This window comes from Phyllobates terribilis, unplaced genomic scaffold, assembly GCF_046119375.1.
Source record: "Phyllobates terribilis strain yellow unplaced genomic scaffold, ASM4611937v1 Scaffold_8__6_contigs__length_399053987, whole genome shotgun sequence".
Lineage (NCBI taxonomy): Eukaryota > Metazoa > Chordata > Amphibia > Anura > Dendrobatidae > Phyllobates > Phyllobates terribilis.
The window spans coordinates 279,965,501-279,990,439 of NW_027362768.1; the positions used below are offsets into that span (position 1 = coordinate 279,965,501).

At 41.9% G+C, this 24,939-nt stretch overlaps 1 protein-coding gene across 1 annotated transcript in view; it reads left to right on the top strand.

Moving 5' to 3' along the window:
- The first annotated feature begins 634 nt into the window (after positions 1 to 634).
- TOM1 (target of myb1 membrane trafficking protein) overlaps positions 635 to 24,939 on the top strand; it is a 110,214-nt gene continuing 85,909 nt past the window's right edge. The window contains exons 1-6 of the mRNA XM_073644301.1: positions 635 to 815; positions 16,728 to 16,812; positions 16,888 to 16,966; positions 17,196 to 17,345; positions 21,140 to 21,274; positions 22,830 to 22,988. Coding sequence (XP_073500402.1) covers positions 764 to 815; positions 16,728 to 16,812; positions 16,888 to 16,966; positions 17,196 to 17,345; positions 21,140 to 21,274; positions 22,830 to 22,988 — 660 coding nt within the window. The 5' untranslated portion in view covers positions 635 to 763. The remainder of the gene's footprint in view (positions 816 to 16,727; positions 16,813 to 16,887; positions 16,967 to 17,195; positions 17,346 to 21,139; positions 21,275 to 22,829; positions 22,989 to 24,939) is intronic.

Genomic DNA, 24,939 nt, shown 5'->3' on the forward strand with positions numbered 1-24,939 from the left:
TTTCTTGAAAACTCCCGACCGCCGTGTGTCTAAGATGCTGTTGATAGGTTTTTTTTTTTTTCCTCTATAGGGAGTTAAAAAAAAAAAAAAAGTTGTTTTTAAGGGCAGAATGAAAAAAAAAAATTGTATGTTAAAAAACAACATTAAAACTGCTTCTCGAAATCAAGTGAAAACCATAAAAAAAAAAAAAAAAAAAAACATTAAAAATGCAATAATCAGAAAACATTGTCATGGTGTATTATGGTATAATATGGATAAGAAGCAGCAGAAAAAAATGCAGCGTTTACGCTCCGTGTGAATACAGCCTTACTGGAAGTTTTCACCATTGAGGTGAGGTATCAAAAAAAAGCACCAAAAAAGACAGGCAATTTCCGCTGCAGTTTACCTGCCAGAATCTGTGTTCAACATAAAAAAATGCATCAAAACCGCTGCATGTGAACATATTAATGCTATTTACAGAGCGCTGGAAGCCGCATGGACACAACACAGACATTACTGGGCTGAATACACATAAAACAAGGTGACGTGACCGCAGGCCTCTGAGAACACAGAGCCGCACACCCCGCAGCCGCAGACACGACTCAGCTGACTGAACAGCAGGCTGGACACGTGTTTCCTGTTGGGGCGGAGCCAGGCAGCGTGACAGAAGAACGTAATAGGGAGTGGGCGTGGCAACGGAGGTCGGCTGGTGTCATGTGATCACGTCTCGTATCACGAGCTCTGCCTGGTGTGGAGCAGCCGCCGCAGCCGCCGGCTTGAAACCATGGATTTTCTATTGGGCAACGCGTTCGGGACTCCGGTGGGACAGCGGATCGGTGAGTGCTGGGCGCATAGACGTGTACGGTGCAGCGCGAAGGTGATTGCTGTGCGACCACTTGCTCTTTTCCATTCAGCCAATGAAAAGTTGCTTAACAATAGGGGCTAAGCCTATTAGTGCTGGATTAAAGGGCCCGTCTCACCAATGGACTGCAAGGTAGTTAACTGGCCGGCCAATCAGTGTACAGACTGACCCGTGCTGCTGGATGAGTAACCAATGAGGTGTAGACGATTCTCCGGGGGGCGGGGCTGGCCGGGTCAGTCAATCTGCACTTCCCCTTGTAAAATAATAAGTGATAGTCGTTAGGTGACTGTGCTCAGCTGGGGGGCGGCCTGTGGTCTCTTAAAGGGGTTGTCCTGTAATAAAACAGACATCTGAAAAAGAAAATCATTAGGCTTTCTGGAATTCTTACCCAAGAGAAGGGAATGCTGTAAAGTAATGGCCTGTGTCCATCTACATTCCCAACCGATCCTGCGGTCGTGATGTGTCACCGCAGTCACTGGCCTCAGATCACATGACAGTGATTTGCTGCAGCGGTCACATGATTGATGGACATCATACGTAACTATTAATCCCTTTATAAGGAAGATTTCTTACTAAGATGCTCGAGTGTCATATTCCTCTAATATCAAATTTGACAATATTAGTCACATATGGAGCTTTCCCTAAAGGGGGTAGAAGGCAGGGGCGGCCATATCATTGGTGCAACCAGTGCAGGTAAGGAAGGGGGGAGGGGAGGGGACCACTATCACCTCCAAGACCAGGATGGATGTGCCGGCTCATAGGACACGATGGGTCAGTCTGGCCCAGATAGGGGCTTGGTGTAGTGGAGGGTCCCACTGTGTGCGATTCCTCCTGACCATGCTTGGTGCACTGGGCTGACTGTACAGAGTTACTGGACTTTTTATGATGTTTCTGAGCTCATGCAATAGTGTAATGTCCTATTATTTCCCGCAAACAACATGTCCTGCTTTCCTGGCCACCTAGTTTAGGACTTAAAGTCTACCTGCACTTTCCACAATACTTGTAGAAATGCATAGTTATCCCAACAATTTGTTAAAGGGGCTGTCCAGTCTAAGGCCACAGCCCCACTATCAGCTGTAATGATTCGTATGGTCTATAACTTGCTATTTACTCTTTTTGAGTGGATAGTTTGTTTTTGTCAACCTTCTGCCAGGACTGTAGGTGCTGGAACTTATTTTCTACTCACTTCCTAGCATGCATTGTAGCTACAGGTCCATCTCACAAAATTAGAATATCGTCAAAAAGTTAATTTATTTTAGTTCTTCAATACAAAAAGTGAAAAACTCCTATATAGAGTCATTACAAGCAGAGTGATCTATTTCAAGTGTTTATTTCTGTTAATGTAGATGATTATGGCTTACAACCAATGAAAACACAAAAGTCATTATCTCAGTAAACTAAAATAATTAACAAAAAACACCTGCAAAGGCTTCCTAAGCGTTTAAAAAAGTCCATTAGTCTGTTTCAGTAGGCTCCACAATCATGGGGAAGACTGCTGACTTGACAGATGTCCAGAAGGCAGTCATTGACACACTCCACAAGGTCCCAGAGTTCTAATTATCATTTGGAAATCAAGCTCCCAGAGTCTGGAGGAAGAGTGGAGAGGCCACAATCCAAGCTGATTGAGGTCTAGTGTGAAGTTTCCACAATCAGTGATGGTTTGGGGAGCCATGTCATCTGCTGGTGTAGGTCCACTGTGTTTTATCAAGACCAATGTCAGCGCAGCCGTCTACCAGGAAATTTTAGAGCACTTCATGCTTTCCTCTGCCGACAAGCTTTTTGGAGATGGAAATTTCCTTCTCCAGCAGGACTTGGCCCCTGTCCACGCTGCCAAAAGTACCAATACCTGGTTTACAGACAACAGTATCACTGTGCTTGATGGGCAGCAAACTCGCCTGACCTTAACCCATAGAGAATCTATGGGGTATTGTCAAGAGGAAGATGGGACACCAGACCCAACAATGCAGACGAGCTGAAGGCTGCTATCAAAGCAACCTGGGCTTCCATAACACCTCAGCAGTGCCACAGGCTGATCGCCTCCATGCCACGCCACATTGATGCAGTAATTGATGCAAAAGGAGCCCCGACCAAGTATTGAGTGCATTTACTGAACATACATTTCAGGAGGACAACATTTCGGAGTTTAAAATCATTTTTCAAGCAGTTATAAAGTATTCTAATTTACTGAGATAATGACTTTTGTGTTTTCATTGGCTGTAAGCCATAATCATCAACATTAATAGAAATAAACACTTGAAATAGATCACTCTGTTTGTAATGACTCTATATAATATATGAGTTTCACTTTTTGTATTGAAGAACTGAAATAAATTAACTTTTTGATGATATTCTAATTTAGTGAGATGCACCTGTACCATTGTCCAATGGGTTGCCTGTCCTGAACTGAGAGGCCACCTCTTGCCTGTTTTTTGTTTTCTTTTTGTTCTCAGATCTGCTATGCCAGTATTCAGTTTGGCAGCCTGTAGGGCAGGAGCAGAGACATAGCCATATCCTGTAACCCTTCTCAGTGTCTCAGCAGCTGGAGGTGGATTACACTTTGATTGCCCATATCTATTTATTTATTTTACTCACTTATATAGCGCCATTAATTCCACAACATTTTGCAGACATTATCAGCACTGTCCCCATTGGGGCTCACAATCTACATCTCTTTTCCATATCTTTTCCCTTTATGACATGTTCTGTAGATTGGTGGGGTCCTGGTCCAAATAATGTGGTTCAGAGCTATTCAGTCCAGTTAACATCTCCTCACTTCTGTGCTGTGTAATATATCTTCAGTGCTTATTTGAGCTGCACACTTTGGCTGACAGGACCTGTGGACTCCGGTCATGTGACCCTGATGACATCATCACAGTTCCTTTTGCACTTCTATGTGGCCGCCTGCTTATGATTGGCCAGTGCCATACAGGAAACCGAAGGACACGCCCCTAGTGAAAACCATCTGATAACGCCCACTTGGATTTATCTACATTTAACTCATTAGGTGGCAAATATTTGAGTTCTAATATCTCTGCAACGGAGAGGTGAAATAAAAAAAAAAAGTTTTATCTTATTCTGCAGCCACAAGTACATCGTGCCTCCTACTCAACATGAAATTTTTTCTAAAAAAACAAAGTCTAAGTATAACCTAAGTAGTTAAACAACAGTAATCGTAGCTAGCTGGCATCTCTGCTGGCAGAGGCAGGTGCCAGCTGTACAGCACTGCTGACCACTGCCGTGTATTAAGCATGTAGTAATTACCCGTGTGGCACAAAAATGGTGTCTTTCCACGAGCTCTGTTGTTAGGCCTTGACCTCAATATAAAGAAAAAGGCCAATGTGAACAGTCTTATTGGGATGCTCACAGCATACTGTTATATTACTTCAGTATATTAGTGAATACCTGAAAATGTTACCTCTCCTGGGGGAGCCCCGAACACTGCTCCTGCCTCAACACACCTCTATGTAAGGTGGGGAAAGCCATATATCAGTCTTGTCCGGTTCTGTAGTTTTGGTGAGATCTGCTTAAAGGGGTTATCCAGAACTATATATATATATGTTGTGCCCGGTGCTGATCTCTGCCGGTACAGAGTGGACACAGTTCCTGCCACTGACGTCATGTCGACAGAGCAGCTCCTTCTCTTCCGCTCTGCTCTGTTGAGGAGACGGCTGTCAGTGACGTCCTGACGACAGAGCAGCCCGGAAGAGGAAGATCTGCTCTGTTGATATGGAGCAGCTTTATCACCGGCACGAGCGGACGGTGATCACTCTGAGCCGTTGCTGGGTAGAACAGGCGTCTGTTAGTTTTTAGGCCCATAATAATAAAAAAAAAAAAAAATAGTTTTGGATAAACCCTTTAATCACCTTGCCAAGCATCTTGCAGCTGGTGTTAACCCATTGTCGAACCTTCTGGTTGGAAACGCTGCAGTATGTCATTGAGTGCTGCTGTTCTTGCCCGTTAGTGCCCTGGCATTGTCGGTAATTATATTGGCTACTAGGCAATAGATTTGCATGTGCCAGGTGCTGCAGAGACTTTTGGACTTTGTCTCTGCTTACATCACACCTGATTATTACATACGGAGGAGCATTGTTCTGCTTGTTTTGTAACCGCTATTAGTTTATGACTTGTACAAGTTGGCACAACACACACAAAAGGTAAAATCTGACAAAAATACCTCCCATACGTCACTACTAAGAGAAAGTCTGGCTGGCGATGTAAAGTATCTTCAGGACCAGGCCATTCCTGACTACACATGTTTTTCTTGTGGTTTAAATAGCTGTAAAAAAAAAAAATTCTCATTCACATATTTAAATACTTTAAAAAATTTTTTTTTGATGCAATCGGGTTTAATTTTTATGTTATTTCCATACTCTCATGAATCAGGTGATAATGGCAGGAAAATAATGTGAGTGTTTTTCACATGTTTGTATGTTTTTTTTTATTACCATAAAGCAGCACTATTTTTTTTTTTGCATCGTGACTATCCCTGTAACATGTTAAGCATTGCTATTGCTATTCATACACTCTTATCGGGCTATCTGTAAGCTGCAAGTGAATAAGCTGCAAGTGAACGCTGGAGTTTAGTGTTGCACATTCCACTTACTTATGGGATGTAGCTGTGTTCTCACCGGTGAGGATTGTGCTTGTTACTGCCATGACTCCCAGTGACCTTTGTAATACCAATGTGTTCACAACAGCCTCTAACCCAGACTGTATTATACACGCATCTATATATCATAAACCCCATAAGAAACTGATACAGGATAAGTGAGCGGAACAGAACAGTACAGGACATTAGTGCACTGATAGAGCTGACAATGGCACCGCTGCAGCTTTTAGTTACCTGCGTAGCCCCATTGTTCTTGGATTTTTTTTTACAAGCCTCCAGCATTGTGCACAAATGCACGTTTACTTCAAGATGACCATAGATATGAAAAGAGAAGTATATACAGCGCCATGGGGACTTCTCCTCTTCCTGACAGGTTTTCTTAAAACTTTAGTAGCAATTAGTTTCTGTGTCAGGAAGCATACCTCTTAAAGTGGAAGTCTGAAGTTTGAAGTTATCTCCTATCCATAATAACTTTCTTTTTGCTGGGATCCCCACCAATCCTAAAAACCAGGTGTTAAGAATATTCATGGTAATCCCATGTCAATCATTGTGCCCTGTTTGGCGGGGGATTATAGAGGTCATCAATGTACAGTGTAATTCAACACTCCTGCAAGGGAGGGGGCCAAGAGGCAGGGAGTGACATACCTCACAGCAGCTGTGAGCTGCACAATACGACCCCCTGTGGACACCAAGCCATGCAGTCATTTGTGTCAGATATTATAATTCAACACTGAGTTATATGAATATGGTACATCCCAGTGATACACCAAGTAGATTTTTGGAAACCCAAGAGAATGGGGAATGTCACTCTGGCTTTCAGCACAGTCCAGCGCGTAGGGAAAGGGAGATTTGCATCTCTGATCATTATGTATGTATAACCCTTATGTATATAGTGTATTGTCTAGTGTGCCCCTAAGGCGATTAAATATATAATTTAACCTTGGGCTGCTCTTTTATCTCGATCTACAAACTCTCACGTCCATTGTTCGGTCCAACGAACACGCTACTGGGCTGGTTTCTAGGTCGATATAAGTCCCTTTATATCTAATAGAAACTGATGGCATCTCTCCCAGGCCGACAAGGTTCTGCTTCACTGGAGTTGGTGAAGGAGCCTCTCAGCCAGTCAGGGGTGTGAGCGAGTGTGGTGCCACATCAGTGACTCAGTGGGCCACCTCTTCTCACTCCCAGTGCTTTCCTGTACCCGTGTGGGCAGGGGGTGTCTGTGTAGAACTGTACCAATCTGACCTTGCGTGTGCTCGAGGGGGTGTGAAATGTCACGTTGGTGCAAAGGGCAGATCCGTATCACATGTTCCGTCTGACGTAATAGTGATGTCAGGCGGGTGGCGGGACGTAAAACCATCACATGTGGCAGTGGTGGGATTCTGCGGGGTCTCTGTTGCCATTTCTTCACAATTGGTGGCAGCGGTGGGATTCTGCCTGGTCTCTCTGCTGTAGTTTCTTCACATTGGTGGCAGCTGTGTGATTCTGCGGGGTCTCTCAGCTGCCATTTCTTCTCAATTGGTGGCAGCGGTTGGATTCTGCGGGGTCTCTGTTGCCATTTCTTCACAATTGGTGGCAGCGGTGGGATTCTGCCGGGTCTCTCTACTGCAGTTTCTTCACATTGGTGGCAGCTGTGGGATTCTGCGGGGTCTCTCAGCTGCCATTTCTTCACATTGGTGGCAGCGGTGGGATTCTGCAGGGTCCCTCTGGTGCCATTCTTCACACCAGGGCTTTGACGCGCCCTGTGTGAATGGAGTGGAGTCGATCTCGCACCCTGCCGCTCCTTCATTCTCATGGGAGAGCCGAACACCGGTCGTTTGTAGCGCCAAGCTATCGGTCCTACTAAGGATGAAAGGAGCACCAGTTCTCGGGATTGATGGGGGGGAGGGGGGAGGAGGCTAGTTGTTGGACCCCCACAATCATATAGTTATCCCCTATCCCACCCATACCCCTTTAAACCTCATCCTTCTACCATATCTAATTTTTTTTTTGTTCAGCTTCATTTTTTTCTTTTTTATTTCCTACACTCGCTATGCTGGGATAAAATCTAAAATTATGTAAATTGGATGTGGTGACTTCATACTTTTCTCATGTTTTTTTTTTTTTGAGCAGTGTTCACACTTCAGGAATGTACCTGCAAAAGCAAACATTCGATCTTCACGCAGTACCAGCAGTTTTTTTTACAGCAGGCTGCTATCTTTTTAGCCATTGCATTCTGCTTTATCTTTATTGCCTGCTTGGATTTTTCAGGTTTAGCAGCTCAGTTTGGGGCTGATTGTCTACTTGTGTCCATTGTTCTATTCATATCATGTTATTTTTTATTTGTTTTAATGGAAGTGAATAGAAACCTATCGCTTTACTGCTTTGCAGCAGTGCCAGTTTTTATTGCCTCGTGTGATTGCGACTGTTGCTTTTTGCTGAAGGAACACACAAAGGTTCCAATTTTTGCACAGTGCATTTTCTAAAGTGTGCGCTGACACTTTGCAATACACATTTATTTATATTTGTACAGAGCTTCCTTTTAGAGGAAAGCTGCAGCCGATCACTGGACATTGATTGGTTGCAGCAGTCATGTGACATAGTTTATGACCAATGGGGGACACAGGGTTGAGAACGGAGGCGCATTGCTGGTCCAGTAGATAAGTATAGATTATGGAAATTTAAGTAGAACCCTGAGCTATTATGCCATTAGTGGACATCCCCTTTAAGGGTTATTTGATGATTATTGCACCGCATTGCTTTGTACTTGGAACTTCCATTCGTCGCCTCTGTTACTGCACTAATTTTTTTCCTGCTAAAATGATGTACATTGACAAAAACCTGACTGCCAAGTAAAGGAAAACGATTATAGCCATCATGTCCTTTAAAAGATGCAAATAGGAGTAAAAGATAGAGTATATCTTATCTGTTCGAGCTCTGAGTCTTCGATTGTCATCACTTGACTTTTTACATTAGAAGCAGATGGTATATTGCATGTGACCGCTGCAGACAATCACTGCCCCCAGTTGTGTTATTTTAACTTTATTGCTGCCTCTGGGCAGCATTTTACTTGAAAAGCTTTTCAAGAAATTTCTTTTTTGCTCCTTAGCCCCGTTGCTGTCTCTCCGCCGCTGCCCCCAGCCTTCGTTGACATGCTGCAGCAGTGAAGCTATTACTGCAGCACATGTTACCGCAATCACTGAGCTCAGCGTTTCATTCTGACCACCTCTTCATCACCGCTGAGCCCAAAGGAAAAACAAAAATTCTTTGGTACCATGTTAGCTAATTGTAAGATGTTTTATTGAGACTACTTAGATCCTTGAATGGGTTGTGTGGTCACAAGATGTAGATTGCCTACCTTTTAGAATAGATCGTCAATATCCGATAGGTGGGGGTCAGACACCCGGTACCCCTATGATCAGTGTCCGATGTGAACAAGAATGGTGAATGGTATCCGGTCTGTGGTCTTTATGTAAGAACAGGTTTTTGCAGCTCAACACATTGCAGGGATTTTGGACAATCATAGGACATTGAGGTCCTAATCAGGACCTCATTCTCAATTTTTGAGGTTTCTAGCCAGTCATTTTTTGTGTAAGATGAGCCCAATAATCTATGGGCAAGACTATGAAAACACAAATTTCTTGTAAAACACTTTTTTACTTTAAAGGAATTGTCCAGTTAGATATAATACAGTTTGATTATAGAAATGGCATACTTGCTGCCAGGGTCCCTGTGCCTTATCTTCAAGCCCAACGTTTTTACAGGGAGAGTTTCTGTCATTTCTTTCTGTTGGTAACTTGCTTGCAGGGAGTAGGTGGTAAAGCTTATTTTATTAGCTAAGCAATGCCATCTTTCTGTGAAGATTAATACAGGAGTAGACTGAAAGGGAACATGTCACTTCTTCATTGGCATGGTATGGCTGGATAGCTGCTAGTCTCACAATACAAATTATGCTTTTTTTTTTTTTTGCAAAGATCCTATGTGCCGAGGTGAGGAAATGTAGTATAATATGAGGCTGGAAGTGCACTAGGGGTATGTCAGTATGTAGGGTTATATTATATAATCACATTGATTTGATTCTCTGGACTATTTACATTCGAAGCTCATAGGGAATGGATAAAAGACTTGCCGTTGTCTTGAAAGTGATGCCATCTCTTTCTTGTTTGAACTATGGGCTAATGGTGCCCAGCCTTATTAGGTTGTGTAACCAGTTGCACAATGGTGAGGTCATTTCACAAGAAGAATTTTCAACTTTTTAACTATGGGGTGTGATCTCATAAGAGGAACTTCTCTGGAGTGTCGGCTACGTGTGCACTTGTAGGGCGGCTGTTACATGTGGTTTGTACACTGTCCTGACGGGCGCACACTTCTTTCCCCAAATTCCTGGACGGAATGAGGAATTTCACTGAGCTGTGTTATTAATATTTAATTGGTAGATTTCGCTACTGAAATTGTATGTAAGAAAAAATAAAATAGTGCCCTAGATAAAAATGGGTTAAAGGGAATGTGTCATCAGAAAACGACCTATTGTTCAAACCAGGTTTTTGAGCTACATGAATTTTGAAACATTTTTTGCAATTTTTTTTTTTTTGCATATTAAAAATAAAAAAGGAATCTTTCAAGTTACTGGCCACTGGGACTATTCTGTACTCTACTACTCTAACTTCCTGATGTTTCAGGAAACAACACATGTACATAGCTGCAATGAACAGATTTTTTTTTTTGCATTGAAGAATATAATTTATTTATTTATTTTACTCACTTACGTAGCGCCATTAATTCCACTGCGCTTTGCAAACATTATAACCACTGTCCCATTTGGGGCTCACTATTTACATTCCCTATCACTATGTCTTTGGAGTGTGAGAGGAAACCGGAGGACCCGGAGGAAACCCACACAAACACGGGGAGAACATACAAACTCCTTGCAGATGTTCTCCTTGGTGGGATTTGAACCCAGGACCCCAGTGCTGTAAGGCTGCAGTGCTAACTACTGAGCCACTGTTGCTGCTCTATATAATGAGCGTACGTGAAGGGAGAGGGAGGAGCAGGGTCAGCTGTGACCACCTATTATGAATGGTGAATTCTGTGTTTTAGCTGTGTATGAAGGTGTTACCTGTCATTGTACTCGTGCCTCTGATGATAAAGAGCCTGCTGAAAACGCTTCATGAAACTGCAAAAAAAAAAAGTTTTTCTAAAGATGGTGGGAAAAAATTGCCAAAAAAATGTTAAAAAAATACATGGAAGACAAAATCCTGACTTAAACAATAGATAATTTTTTTTGACATTTCTTTTCCTTTAAGGAATAAGTATTAAACCTTATTGACATGTCGGTGTTTGACGTTCACGTGTTGTCTTGTATTCTGTATGGCTGTTCACATGTCAGACCCATGATCTAGAGATGATCCATAAATGGGTCCAGAAATAACCTAGGACAGTGTTCCCCAACTCTAGTCCTCAAGGCCCACCAACAGGTCATGTTTTCAGGATTTCCTTAGTATTGCACAGGTGATAATTCCATACTAAGGAAATCCTGAAAACATGGCCTGTTGGTGGGCCTTGAGGACTGGAGTTGGGAAACCCTGACCTAGGAAGCGATTAGGAAACCTCCCATACTTTTTTTTTTTTTTTTTATCTTACAAGAAAAAGAGATGACACCCGGTCAATAGAAAACAGGACACAAATCGATGAAAAACGGACATGGACTTGTGAATAAGGCCTAACCTATATGGCCATGTAAAGTACAGTATGAGAACAGCAGATCACATGGAAGCATTTGGAGAGCAGAATTTCCAGATTTGGTCTCCACACAGCGACCACTTCTCACTTTGTAACCGGACCATCAATCTTCTGATCTTCATCATGCTTTAGCAGCTGATATTGCTTGGGAAATCTGTGGCCGGTCTGCAGTGACCACTGACAGGGAAATATAGAATCACTTGCCTGCCATTCAGAGCGGGAGCTGCTCTAACTTGGTGTCTCACTCTTCGGCTATGTTCACACAATCTTATTTTCAGTTCGACAGAGAAAAAAAAGGACCGCACTCAGATCAATGTTATTAAATTGGACTGATGTTTGTGAGAAAAAAAAGCACGCTCTAGTTTCTTCCTTATTTCAGATGAGACCTGCCCATTCTAGTCTATGGGTGAGTAATATCAATCTGATCCCCCACGCATCAACTACATAACATCTGAGATGCTTAGTGGTTTCGGCAGCATGAATCTGCAATCAGGTTCCCTTTTTAGCTCATTCACTTATCTAGCGTCATTAATTCCAAAACCTTTTTTTTTCTGACATTATCTTCACTGTCGTCATTGGGGCTCACAATCTATATTCCCTATTATTATGTCTTTGGAGTGATGGAGAAACCGATATGAAAAGTTTTAGGAGAAACTCAAGAGGTATCACACGTTTGCCAGTTTTGATCAAATCAGGGAGTCGATCGATCGGAGACAAGAGAAACACAACCAATTCTGTCTGTGTCCCAGACTTGTCAGATGCCTGATTACAAGTTTTTATTACAAACCACAAAGATAAGAAAAGTGAGAATGGCTTACAGTAGGTTACCTAAAAAGGAAGATAAGTTGGGAAAAACAAAGTTGTAAATATGTCTAAATTCCTTAGAAACTGGCTATATCTAGTTTACTATACTTTCAGAAAAAAAGGAAGCTTCATACAGAGACAGCTCTGTATTAGATACATCGAAATAACACTTATAAAGATAATATTAAAATACAAAATTATCAATTAGATATATATGTATATTTAATTGTCTAAAATAATAATCTGAATTGTAAAGCGCTGTGGAATATGTTGGCGCTATATAAATAAAGATTATTATTATTATTATTATTATTATTATTATTATTGTCAAAGCAAAGTATAAATATTTATCATAGCAGGAGTGTGGGAGGAAACCGGAGAACCCGGAGGAAATCCACGCAGACATGGGGAGAATATAATAATAGTAATCAGACGACTCCTAAAAGTTAATTTGAACAGTATTTTCTTCATCTCTGCTTTAAAAGTTTGTTAGGGAAAGAAGGGCAGATGGCACGGAAAGGATATATGCTTGGGTTTGGATTCTTTCCTGCCTGGCATCAGCAGTGCCCAATGCAGAAATGAGAGATTTTGCGCAGCCCCTTTAAAGTGGAGTCCGGCTGGAATATCCACTGTGCCAGTAAAATGAGTGAGATTTTGCCATATTGGACACTTGGCTGTAGGGAAAGTGATCGATCCTACTGCAGTATAAGAGCTCTGCTGTTCCAGATGTAGCTGGTGCACAGTTGTCTGCCCCCATTAATAACCAACAGTGTGAATGTGGCTCTGGACTATAACAAGAGCCGCACAATATGAGAAGTGCATTTACAAGGTTATTCAACATTTCCTATAGATTAGCTCCTCGTAAACTGTAATATGGTGTTCAAAGGTGATCCTACCCTTAGGCTACATTCACACATGATGGGGCTTTTTACGTCACGAATCTGCAGCAAAACATATCTCTGGCAGGAAATCGGCTGCGTCAAAAACGCGTTTTTTGATGAGTTTTTTTCAGCATTTTCCCGCTGTCCTTCTGTCTGTATTTATGCATGTACATATAGTTCTGTGAAAAAAAGAACCCCATTCTATTTTGCTATCAAAAACACTGCTGCGTTTTGATGCGTTTCTGATGCATTTTTTTCACCACCTTTTACTTCCTATGGGTGAAATCGCTGAAAGAAGTGACATGCTCTATTTTCCAAAAACCCAACCAAGCCACAAAATACGCATCAAAAAAAAAAAAAAAAACAAGGTGTGTGAACAGAGAATTCTGGTTTCTCATAGACTTTGCTGGTACTGCAAAACGCAGCTGAAAGTTTGCATAAAAATCTGCAGCAAAAAATGCTGAAAAACCCAACGTGTGTGAACATAGCCTTATACATACCATAATCCCAGTTCTTAAGCCTTCTCATCACTGGTGCCCAGGACAGGCATGTGTATGATACCAGACTAGGTGCCCAAGGAATGCACAGCCCACACCCGAAATCACTTACAAGATGCTCTTAGCGCTACAAGGACTTACTCTTGAAATATTTCCTAAGAGCATGCAGCTAAAGGCCCTGTCACACATAGCGACGCTACAGCGATCCCGACAACGATACGACCTGTCAGGGATCGTTGCTGCGTCGCTATGTGATCGCTGGTGAGCTGTCAAACAGGCAGGCTCACCAGCGATCAGGGGAGCAGAATCTTTCCACAATGTCCTGCTCCTGGTTACGAGCCTGCTGAAGCAGGAGCAGGCTGGTAACTATGGTAAACATCGGGTTACTAGGGGCACACGCTTTTAAAGTGAATCTGTCACCAGGTTTTCTCTACCCCATCTGAGTGCAGCATGATGTAGGGACAGAGTCCCTGATTCCAGAGATTGTCACTTACTGAGCTGTTTGCCGTAGTTTTGATAAAAAGTTTTATCTGCCAGTTCTCTGAATGCTGAGCTCTGTATAACCCCACCCACACCTCTGATTGGTAGCTTTCAGTGTACACTGTGCATAGGCAGAAATCTGGCAATCAGTGGTGGGGGCGGGGTTATACAGAGCACATGAATATGGAGGACTACCTGGCAGGTTTACTTGTCCTCTAGTGATACTTTCTTTCTGATAAAACAGTGATTTTATTTAAACTGCAGCAAACAGCTCCGTAGCTGACACATCACTGCAATCAGGGTCTCTGGCCCTAAATCATGCTGCTCTCTAATTAAGTGACAAAAAAAACCTGATGACAGATTCTTTAAAGTGTTTTTCCCATTAAGGATATATTAAAGGATTTTTCCTGTTCTCAAATGCTGTAAAATTAGTAAATCGTCTTAGCCATTCATAGCTAAGACAGGAATAAGAGTGACTAACCGCAGGAGGTAAGGAAGGTTACAGAAACGGTGAAGTGAGAGCTACGGGTACAGCATAGCACAGCCGCTATTAAAGGGAATCTATCTCTAGATTATTTTGAGAGTAGCATAATGTAGAGACAGAGACCCTGATTCCAGCGATGTGTCACTTGGCTGCTTGCCGTATTTGTGACAAAAGCCGTTTTATCAGCAAGAGGTTATCACATGAGGACTAGTAAACCTGCTGCCATGTAGTCCTCCATATTCATGAGCTCTGTATAACCCCGCCCCCACCATTGATTGGCTGCTTTCTGCCCATGCACAGTGTACACAGAAAGCTGCCAATCAGTGGTGTGGACGGGGTAATACAGAGCTCAGCATTTAGAGAATTGCTAGATCTGATGCAGATAGAACAGTGATTTTATCAAAACTTCAGGTAGCCCAGTAAGTGATACATTGCTGGAATCAGGGTCTCTGCCTCTACATCATGCTGCTCTCAGATGGGGGAGCAAAAAACTTTTGACGGATTCCTTTTAACTGTTTTTATAGCATTACCTACAATGGCCACCTCTTAGTTGCTTTTATTCTGTTCTTAACCTATTAAATCCGTATTGTTTTTTTTTCCACAGTATTTGCGGACAGGGAAGGGTTTAATTCTTTTTTGGTCACTATCTGTCTGACATGTTTTAGTTCACTCCCCATGCCCTGCTCACAGCTCTAAGAATATAATTTGGATGTGGGACTATGGGGTTCCTGGAATGTCCCCGGGTGGTGCTGCCAGTTCAGGCTGCAGTTTGTCTTCAGATTCGCGGCCGCCCTTTCTGTAGCTCAGAAAAGATGTCCGGGTCCAAGAGTCTTTGTTAGAGGGAAATGAAGGCACTTTTTCCCGCACAGGGCGTGGTATGGTTAACCACGGCGGTGTAAATGCCTTTCATTCGTTCTGTGTCAGCTGAATCCCTCAGGCTGTATTAATCAGTTATCTTCTGCTGGATTCCTGCACTGAGCACAATGGAGGCATCGCACGGATACTAGAATGGACTGAATGTACCATGTTCGTACTATATGATGATGTGGTATTTAAAGGTCACCTATGTAAACTGTGGCAGAGCTGCTGATCACAATAATAAAGGGAACAGATGACTCCTGTGATGTTAACCCTTAAAGGCTGGGTTGGATACTCTCAGCTCTGCAGTCTTCTTATTTCTTGGTTTCTGGGCTGGGGGGCACTCTTCCTTGATGAACAGCAGAACTTGTGCTGAGCTTTATAATTCTACTGTATCAGTGATTTTTTTTCTGGAGTCTACACTGTTATCACAATACTTACATACAGAGATAATGGCATTTGAACAAGCACACGGCCCAGTAAAGTGAGTGCCATGATAAGGAGAACGGCTCTGGAAGCTATACATGGTGGGTGCTGTTCATTTTGCAAGATTACTAATGGCAGCTTGTCAGCGGCTGAGAGGGATAGAAAAGGAGAACAGTAGCTAATTGCTGTATAGAAATGAATGGGCGGGAGAGAATTGGCTTGGATCTTAGGAGTTAACTCCTCTACTGGGATGCAGGCTGAGCTCAATGGAAACAAGCTGTACACTATGTAAGATAAAAGTTCTCATTGCAGGAGAATAAAAGCAGATGACAAAAGCAAGTCAATTGCAAACTTGCTTATTTTCATGCTGTCTAACGAACTAATTTAATAACATGAGAGCACCCCTTTAACAGATGCTTGTGATGGGCGCTGCACAGTATCCACCAACCATACACTTGGATGTAAAAAAAAAAAGTTCTACATTTAAAGGGAGCCTGTCCACTTCCCTACCCCTTCTAAACCGCCACCATTATTTTTTTTAACCTTATTGCTGCATTACAATAAAGTCAGTCATGTGCAATGTACTTATTTCTGTGTGCACTATACATATCGGCTTGGACTAGTCTGTTGAGGCGTTACTTTCCCCAGACGGATCTTGTAAGCACACCTCCCTAGGTGTTCATTCGATCTTGTAAGCACACCTCCCTGTCCATCCAGCACAGCAGCGATGTCAACATCAGCTTCCTGTAAATCTCAGCCACGTTTCCCCCCCCCCCCCAGATCATGCACAGTGCGCCCATGAAGTCGGGGAACATACACCTAGCTCCATTGTGCATGACCAGGGGAGGCAGAACGTTGCGCATATGCACCGAGATTCACAGGGACCCGATGGTGACATTGCCATTGTTCTCGTTGTCATTCATACATAGAGGAGTGTGCTTTCAAGATCTGAGACCGGACTAGTTTGGTGGAATCAAGGCACCTACCTGACCAAGTGAGTTTAGGAGAGGTAGGGAGCTGTCCGGTTCCTGCTAATGATATGTGCACAGGATGGTTTTTTTTTTAAGGCCGGAATTTAAGACTATTTAAAAAAGCATGTTTGAGAAAAAAATGTCTTTTTACTTTTCAGAAAAAGCAACTGATGGATCTCTGCGTTCTGAAGATTGGGCCTTGAACATGGAGATATGTGATATTATCAATGAGACTGAAGAAGGGTAATGACACCAAGTTCTCGGTATTATGTGATGCCACATATGTGACTAGTCAGTGACTCCAGTGTTTTCTCTTAGACCTAAAGATTCCATCAGAGCCCTAAAGAAGAGGATTGTGGGAAATAAGAACTTTCAGGAGGTGATGTTGGCCTTGACGGTGAGTTCTACCTCAACTCCCTCCTGTTTAGGGACCAAAAGCGCCTGTAGCACAACTACATCAGATAGTCCGTGCAGGGGGCAGGGACCACCGGAGCTGAAGCTTCTCTAACAGATTGACTGTACATACTGGGGGGTGTTATCCTGAGCGATGTCGTAGTAGTATGGGATAGTATTATGTTATACTAGTGATTGCACATGAAATAACCCTCACTTGTTCGGTTCTCCAGGTACTTGAAGCTTGTGTGAAGAACTGTGGCCATCGATTTCATGTATTGGCAGCTAACCAAGAATTTGTGGAGGGCGTGCTAGTAAGGGCGATCCTGCCTAAAAACAATCCCCCGGCTATAGTCCATGATAAAGTGCTCAATTTGATACAGGTACGGTAAAACCACAGAATGGAAATGTCTTAAAGGGAATGTGTCATCAGAAAATGACATATTGTTTAAATCAGATTTTTGTGTTAAATGTATTTAAAGAAAAAAAATAATTTTTATTCTTTTTCCCCATATCACAATCAGTATTACAAATAAAACTATTATTGTTTTTTACACTGGCCACTGGGGCTATTTTAGACTCTTAAATTCCTATTGTTTTAGGAAACAACACGTGTACCTAGCCACATAGGGTCGGGATCTGACCAATCTTTTGTATTGAAGTGCAAAAGTCACTGTGAAGGGACAGGGATCAGGGTCATATGTTACATCACCTATTGTGACTGGTGGATCCTGTGTTATCAGCTGTGTATAGAGGTGTTATCTGTCATTGTAATCCTGCCTCTGATGATAACGAGACTTCTGAAAACTCTTCCTGAAAAGACAGGAAGTATAAAAAATCCCCATTGGCCAGTGGGAAAATTGCAAGTTTATTTTTTTTTTAATAAAGATCATGATATGAAAAAACATTGCCAATTTTAAAAAAAAAACATGCAAATTGCCTCTTCGGAGAGGAAGAGGACTAGAACTTAAACACATGTAACACAAAGACCTGATTTAAAAAATGGCTCATTTTCTGATGATATCTTCCCTTTAAAAAGATAACTGGATGTATAGATGTGACTGGACTTATTATAGTTCTCTCATACAGACGGCTGTAAATTGTAATAGATGAAAAGAGCTGAAACACTACATGTTAACTTTTATTACAGACATCAAAACATATCCAAAAAATCATTTATTTTTATATTTTTTTATTTTTGCTTTTTTTTTTTAATTTTGAGAAAAGGCTGGTAATTTGTAAAGAAATTTCACCGGGCGCAATTCATAATTTGCAGTGTTTTTTTTTTTTTTTTTTTTTACCTTATGGTGTTTGTTGCCATCTTTTTTGCATAACATTCTTCAAAATTACACACGCAGGTTGATGAATTTTGTGCCAGATCAAAGATGCTCTTCTTTTTCTTATCTTTTATCTTTTTCGTCTTGCTTTTTTTTTTTTTTTTTTTATAGCATAATTTTTTATAATGTCACACATTAGTCTTCAACTGCTCAAGATTAAAATTAGATATTGTCCTCAAATTTTGCGACATTTTGCCAGTCGCATATCATGAATAAGGCGAAGACATCTGGATGGGGAAAACCACTGTAACAAGAAAAAAATACCTGACGAAACAAAGGAAATAAAAAAAAAAAGCTAAAATTAAAATATGGATTAGGCGCAAATAAACTAGCTAATGTCGGGTGCATTTTTGGTCCAGAAAAAAATGCAAAGACAAAGCGGCAAATTTTTATTTTTTTAAAATTTTTTTTTTTTAGAGTATATTGTGACCCATTTTCAATCCACCACATGTCATTTTACACTTTTTCCAATGGAAAGGATGAAAGGAGCGTAAGAAATTCACATGGGGATTTTCTGCTGCAGGAGGGCTGATGTGGAAAGGCTCCATTGAAATATAAAGAAATTATCTATAATTTAAAGGGGTTTTCCACTTTTAGAAAAGAAGACCACCTAATGTTTTTATATATGTTAACCCTAGAACGCATGACCATAAAAATCTACTTTTTCACATACCTGGGGCCTTTTAGGCCCGTGTGCAAATAACATGGAATAACTCAAACAAAAATGACAAACTACTATATACCTGAGGAATACCTAGAGTTTCAAAATTCTAACTAAAGTAATCTTGCAGAAAATAGAAAACAATTAACAGGGCGGCCTGCGAGGCCCCAGGTATGCGTTCTAGGGTTAAGATAACAAACAGAGCAGTCACGCGCCCTCCTCCTAATGTCCAATGTTGACTCTCCGCTCAGTGGCTGAAGCCGTGACGTCACATTGACACATCTGCAGCTAGTCACCAACCTCAGTAGCTCGTGCCATCTACCTTGGCCGAGCCTCTAAGTTTAGTGATTGCCTGCAGCGGTAATGTGAGCTGCCACTGTGACGTCATAGCTACAGCCAAAACATGGAGAGCAGAGCATCGGTACAACCCGGAGAAGGTGAGTATCTTCTCTGCTTGTTAAAGTGGTATTCCCATGTCCAAGATCCTATCCCAATATGTAATAGGTGTAATAATAATAATATTAGCAAATACCTTCAATTAGAAGGACCTTAGGTATCCATGGTTAAGACCACTAGCAACTAACTGTCGCTATATCAGTGGCCGTAACCATGGATACCTAAGGTCCTGCAATGGCTGCACATGAGGAAAGAGACATGGCGAATCAGAAAAACGACACTACATTTCTATTTGGAGGCATTTGCTAACATTATTACACCTACTACATATTGGGATAGGATCTTGGAGATGGGAATACCCCTTTAAGTATGTAAAAGTGTTTGGCGGTTCACTTTTCTTAAAGGGGAAAACCATTATTTGATAAGAACGTAGTAAAGATCTAATGGGGGGATTAATTATGAAGGGAATATTTGAGGTCCATTTTGCATCTGTGTCCCCCACATATGTAATAATTTTATCACATTTTTAGATGCACCCAGATTACACCAGCAATAAACTGATGCAAAACCTTTAATAAATAAATCCATCCAACAGGTTACATCTCTGGCTATTACTCATTTCAGCTTCTTAAAAGCAGAGCGTTGTCCTAGATGGCTACAGTTAATGTGAAATATAGCCCTTTTCCCAGAGAACAAGGAGGGACTAGCTCTCCAGCTTTACTACACAACTATCCGATAACTCAACCATTCCTTAAAGGGGTTGTCAATGTACGGGGCATCAGTTTATGATCGGCTGAGGTCACGCATGCGGCACCCCCGCCGATCAGCTGTTATTGGTGCCTGCGGCGGCGGCTGCTGTCCGGAAGTGCTCACCTGCAGGGCTCCGCCGTCAAGTGGTAGTGGCCGCTGCAGTGTACTGCAGATCCGCCTCCCATTCAATTGAATAGGAGGCGGATGTGCAGTACACCGCAGAGGCCACTACCACTTGACGGCGGAGCCCTGCAGGTGAGCACTTCCGGCCGGCATATAGGGCATCAATGTAAAAGTAGTGGACAACTTCTTCATTGATAATGAAATGACTCTGCTCTTTCAGTCTCAGTTTCCACAGCAAAGCTAGCTGACATTTGAGCTAGAGAAAACCAGACGAGTAAGTCTATTCTGACAGCTCTAATCACCATTGTGACAGCTGGAACTTTTAGTACTTTTTATGTGAATAGCAAATAAAAAACTGCTTTTTTTGGGGGGAGGGGGGTTTGAATTTTTTCGAGTTTTATTTGTTTCTGTGATAGAATAACCATATAAACTTCTCATCGCATTTTTGCCACTCATCAGTGGCTTATTTGGTCATTCCATCTGAAGCCCTGAAAACTGTGATTCTGATATATTCACCGATCGGGCCATTAACTTTGAGGCCGACTGTTTTCGCAGTTTTTGTGACCTATTTCATAAAGGTGGGCACATAGGCACGCCATCTGCTTGGTTAACGTCAATGGCCCTGTCAAGGTTTATGGTTAAATCCCATTTTTCAGGGCTCCAAACTAAAGCCCCAATGGAGCCACTGATGTGAACAAAGCCTTACTAAGGCTCAACTAAAAGGCATCTATGCAAGCAAACACATAGTATTTGCATAGTTTTTTCCTTTTAGGATTCCTATCATTTTATTAAATGCATTCTATAGAATAAAAAATAATTCTTAATGTGGCAAAATCTTTAGAATCTATACTGCTGTAAATAGTATTGAATTTATTTTACGTTTTAAGCCTCTCCCGTTTCTTAATTACAGGCATGGGCAGATGCTTTCCGCAGCACTCCGGACCTAACGGGGGTGGTCGCCGTCTATGAGGACCTGAGACGGAAAGGGCTGGAGTTTCCAATGACTGATCTGGACACTTTGTCTCCTATTCACACACCTCAGCCGGTACGTTCCTTATTGGGGCCATATATTTATATAATCTCTGAATATAGTTTTCTTTACTTTACATTATTATGGGGTTAATCATCTTTCCTGAGCTTTTATTATCTGTATTTAGGGACCTGCTTTACAGCGGCCTCATGGGCAATAGTCAGCAGCTTCTAGGCATGCTCTGTGACCTGTGCAGAGGCTATTGTGCAGGAAGGGGGTGGAAGAGAGCTGTGACCAGCACACTCATTGCTATATATATATATATTCCTGCCTTTAATAATGAGATGATTACTGAAAAGTGGTCTGAACACAACAGGAAATATAAGCTTATTTGGCTTGAAAAGAGTTCAGAATTTTGGTAGGATTTTTTATGTATTAAAAATACATTTTACAGGGTTAAATGGCTAAAAAATTATTTCCTAGGTTTCCGGCCACCTCCGCAGTCTGTCAGCGGTGGCCTGTTTCCTAGGCAAGGAGAATACTCCTGCCAGATCTTTGCTTTAGATTTTGCAAGCATAGTGTTTCTCCGATGCTGCAAAGGCAAAGCTGCATCTTTTTGCAGTATCAGAGAGCGCACAATTCAGACCAGTTGTGCGAAAATACCGCCGGGCCGAACGGTCGGTGATCAGGAGCGCACATTCCTCGGCAAGCATTAAGATGGGATGCAGAGACAGTGCGCTCCTGAATATGGAAATATGAAATGTGAGAATAATCCCTTACAATAAAAACTTAATTTGCACCATAGGTTATATTCTGATGACATTGCTATTAAAGAGATCCTATCAATAACAATTATAGGCCAACCGGCTCAGTGGCTAGCACACCTGCTTTACAATGCTGTGAATGTGAGCTTGAATACCGACTAGTCCATATCTGCCGGACATTTGTATGTTCTTCCCCATATCTTTAATATCTCTACATTGATTTTGGTGATCTTCATATTTAAAGTGAATATGGCCCGGGGTAAAATTGCTTGTTAACCCCTTACAAGGCATACCATTTATTGTGTAAGGTATATGTGCTCTTAAGAAGTTTAAAGCCAATAAAGCTTTAATCTCAAATAAATATCATTGTGAATACGGTTTTCAGGAAGGGTCATTCTTAAAAGGGTTGTCCATTCTTGTAAATTTACGAATGAATGTAAAAACATTGAACTTTGTAATTTATGTCTTATTAAAAATCCAGTCTCCTCGGTTTGAGCTTTTGCTTTTAAGTGCTTTTCTTTAGAGCTTGCAACCACTGCCCTGAAGCCGGACGATCCTGCAAGTTTTGGTGTCTCTGCGCTCCTCCGATGCTGCAGAAGCAAGGCTGTCTTTACTAGCAGCTGGTGAGAGTGCCCAGTTAAACCAGTAGTGCAGTCATGCCACTGGTCTAAGCTGTCGATTTCCCGGAGCGTAGTGGTCCCTGGCGAGCAGGAAGTCGGAAGGTTGGGGAACGGTGCGCTCCTGAATAAGCATGAAAATCAATTGCAATTTGCCATTTTTCCCCTAATTTCCTCCATAACATAAAGTATGTGAATATAATATTAATATATGCTAATACTTTTAGTTCTCAATTGTTTCTTCCCCAGAGTATTGTCACACCTGAACCTATGCCACGACCAGTTCTGCCACCACCTGATACTCTACAAAGAGGCAGTTCAGTTAGTCGTCCTGCACCGCCCCCTTATGCAAGTCAGGCTCCTCCAGGACCCTCAGGCGACGCTCCGATCATCCCCACATCTGAACAGGTAAGTTGAGCTTTCTAGCTATTCCTCATGGCAAAATATGTCAACCCGTTAGATGTACAGATAACAAATGAAGGCTGCAATGGGAGAGGTAGTCCACAGGCTCTCCACTTCCGTCCCATAATTGTGCATGGATCACGCTGCAGCCCCTCGTCCAATTAAGCGAATGGAAGAAAAACTTGTCCAGCGTCAAAACAGTTGAGTGTAGAAAAAGCTTTGGAGCTGATACAGCAAAGTGTTTATGCCATAAGACTGCCATAAAATACTTAGAATAGTTGCACAATTTTTGCACAGCACAGGATTGCTCAAAAATGTAGCGACTTTTGAGGTTTTCACACCGTTTTCAAGTGGCTCCGCCAAAATGGGAAGAGCCAGGCAGGAGTCATGATGGGGAGAGACTTCACCTTCCTATCAAATTCATGTTAAGTGGTGGAGATTCTTACTCTAGTCTCTGACTGGAGTAACGTTTCTGGCACGGCACATGGAGGCACTTGCCACTGACCAGATTCATTAAGTGGTGTGCTTCTCTTGATGAATTCGGTGCATCTTATTTCTGCACGCCCCTCATTAAGATTGGACTAGGAATTGAATCGGGGCCTTTATTTCTTAAAAAGTGCTATTAACTTTTTAGTCACCAGGCCTGAATGGGCCTCAATGATCGGACAATTTTGTTATTCATTTTTGCCTCTCCCTTTTTTCAGCAGCCATAATTTTTTTCATTTTTTTTAATTGACGTCACTATATGAGGCTGTTTAATGCAGGACATGATTGTATTACTTTTTAGCTCTCTTTTGGGAGGCACTTTATTATTGTGCAATTTATATAATTTTCTTTGTGATGCAAATATAGAAAAAAATAAATTTTTGGTTTACGTTTCTTTTGTCTATTTTTTACTACTGTTTATTCACACAAAAGTAATCCTGTTTGAATGAATTCTCAAAGCTACTACGGTCGTGTGGATGCCAATTGTGTGTAGGTGTTTTGCTTCTTTGTTATATGTATCTAATAAAACTATTTTATATATCCAAAAAAAAACAAAAAACAGTTGGTGTAGTAACTTTTTTATTTCTTTTTTTGTTTTTAACTTTGTTTGCAGATGTTTTATGCACTTTTATAATTATTACACAATCTATCCCCCATGAGATCATAAATGAGCATAATTTTTTTTCTTATTTAATTTTTTTCCCATTGTAATTGTCATTCATTGAAGCACCAGTTACAAGGGAAGCCAGTCCACTAGAATGACAAAAGTCACTGGCAGGGCTAATCTGGGTCTGCTAGGACCCAGCATCTCTTATGCTGGCAGCGACCCATTCATATGATCGCCAGGTCCTACAGAAGCATCGGCAGAGATGGTAAGGGAGAAGACAGAACAGGTTTATCACCTCTTCTGTCTTCTCCCCAGGGTCCCTGGCTGTTTCCTCTTTAAAGAGGTTGTCCACTACTTTGGTATTGATGACCTATCCTTATGATCGGTCGAGGTCCGACACCCGGCATCCCCGCCGATCAGCTGTTATTGGTAGTGGCTGGCCAGAAGTACTCACTCTCGGAGCTGCTCCATCTTCTGATAGTGGCCAAGGCAGGGTACTGCACATCCACCTCCTATTCAAATCAATAGGAGGCGGATGTGTAGCACCCTGCTGTGGCCATTATTAGAAGATTGAGCAGCTCCGCGAGTGCTTCAGGACGCCGACACCGATAGCAGCTGTTCCGCAGGGGGTGCTGGGTGTTGGACCTCGGCCTATCAGACATTGATGACCTATCCTAAGGATAGATCATCGATACCAAAGTAACGGACAACCTCTTTAAGTACATTTTAAAGTTTCCATTAACGCAGTTTAGAACAACCAATAAGTAAATGATGTAAAAATAACAAATGAAAATGCCTTCTAATGGACAGGTTAGACATGGTAGCACTATCATACTATAAGGAAACAAAGATTAAAATATTGAT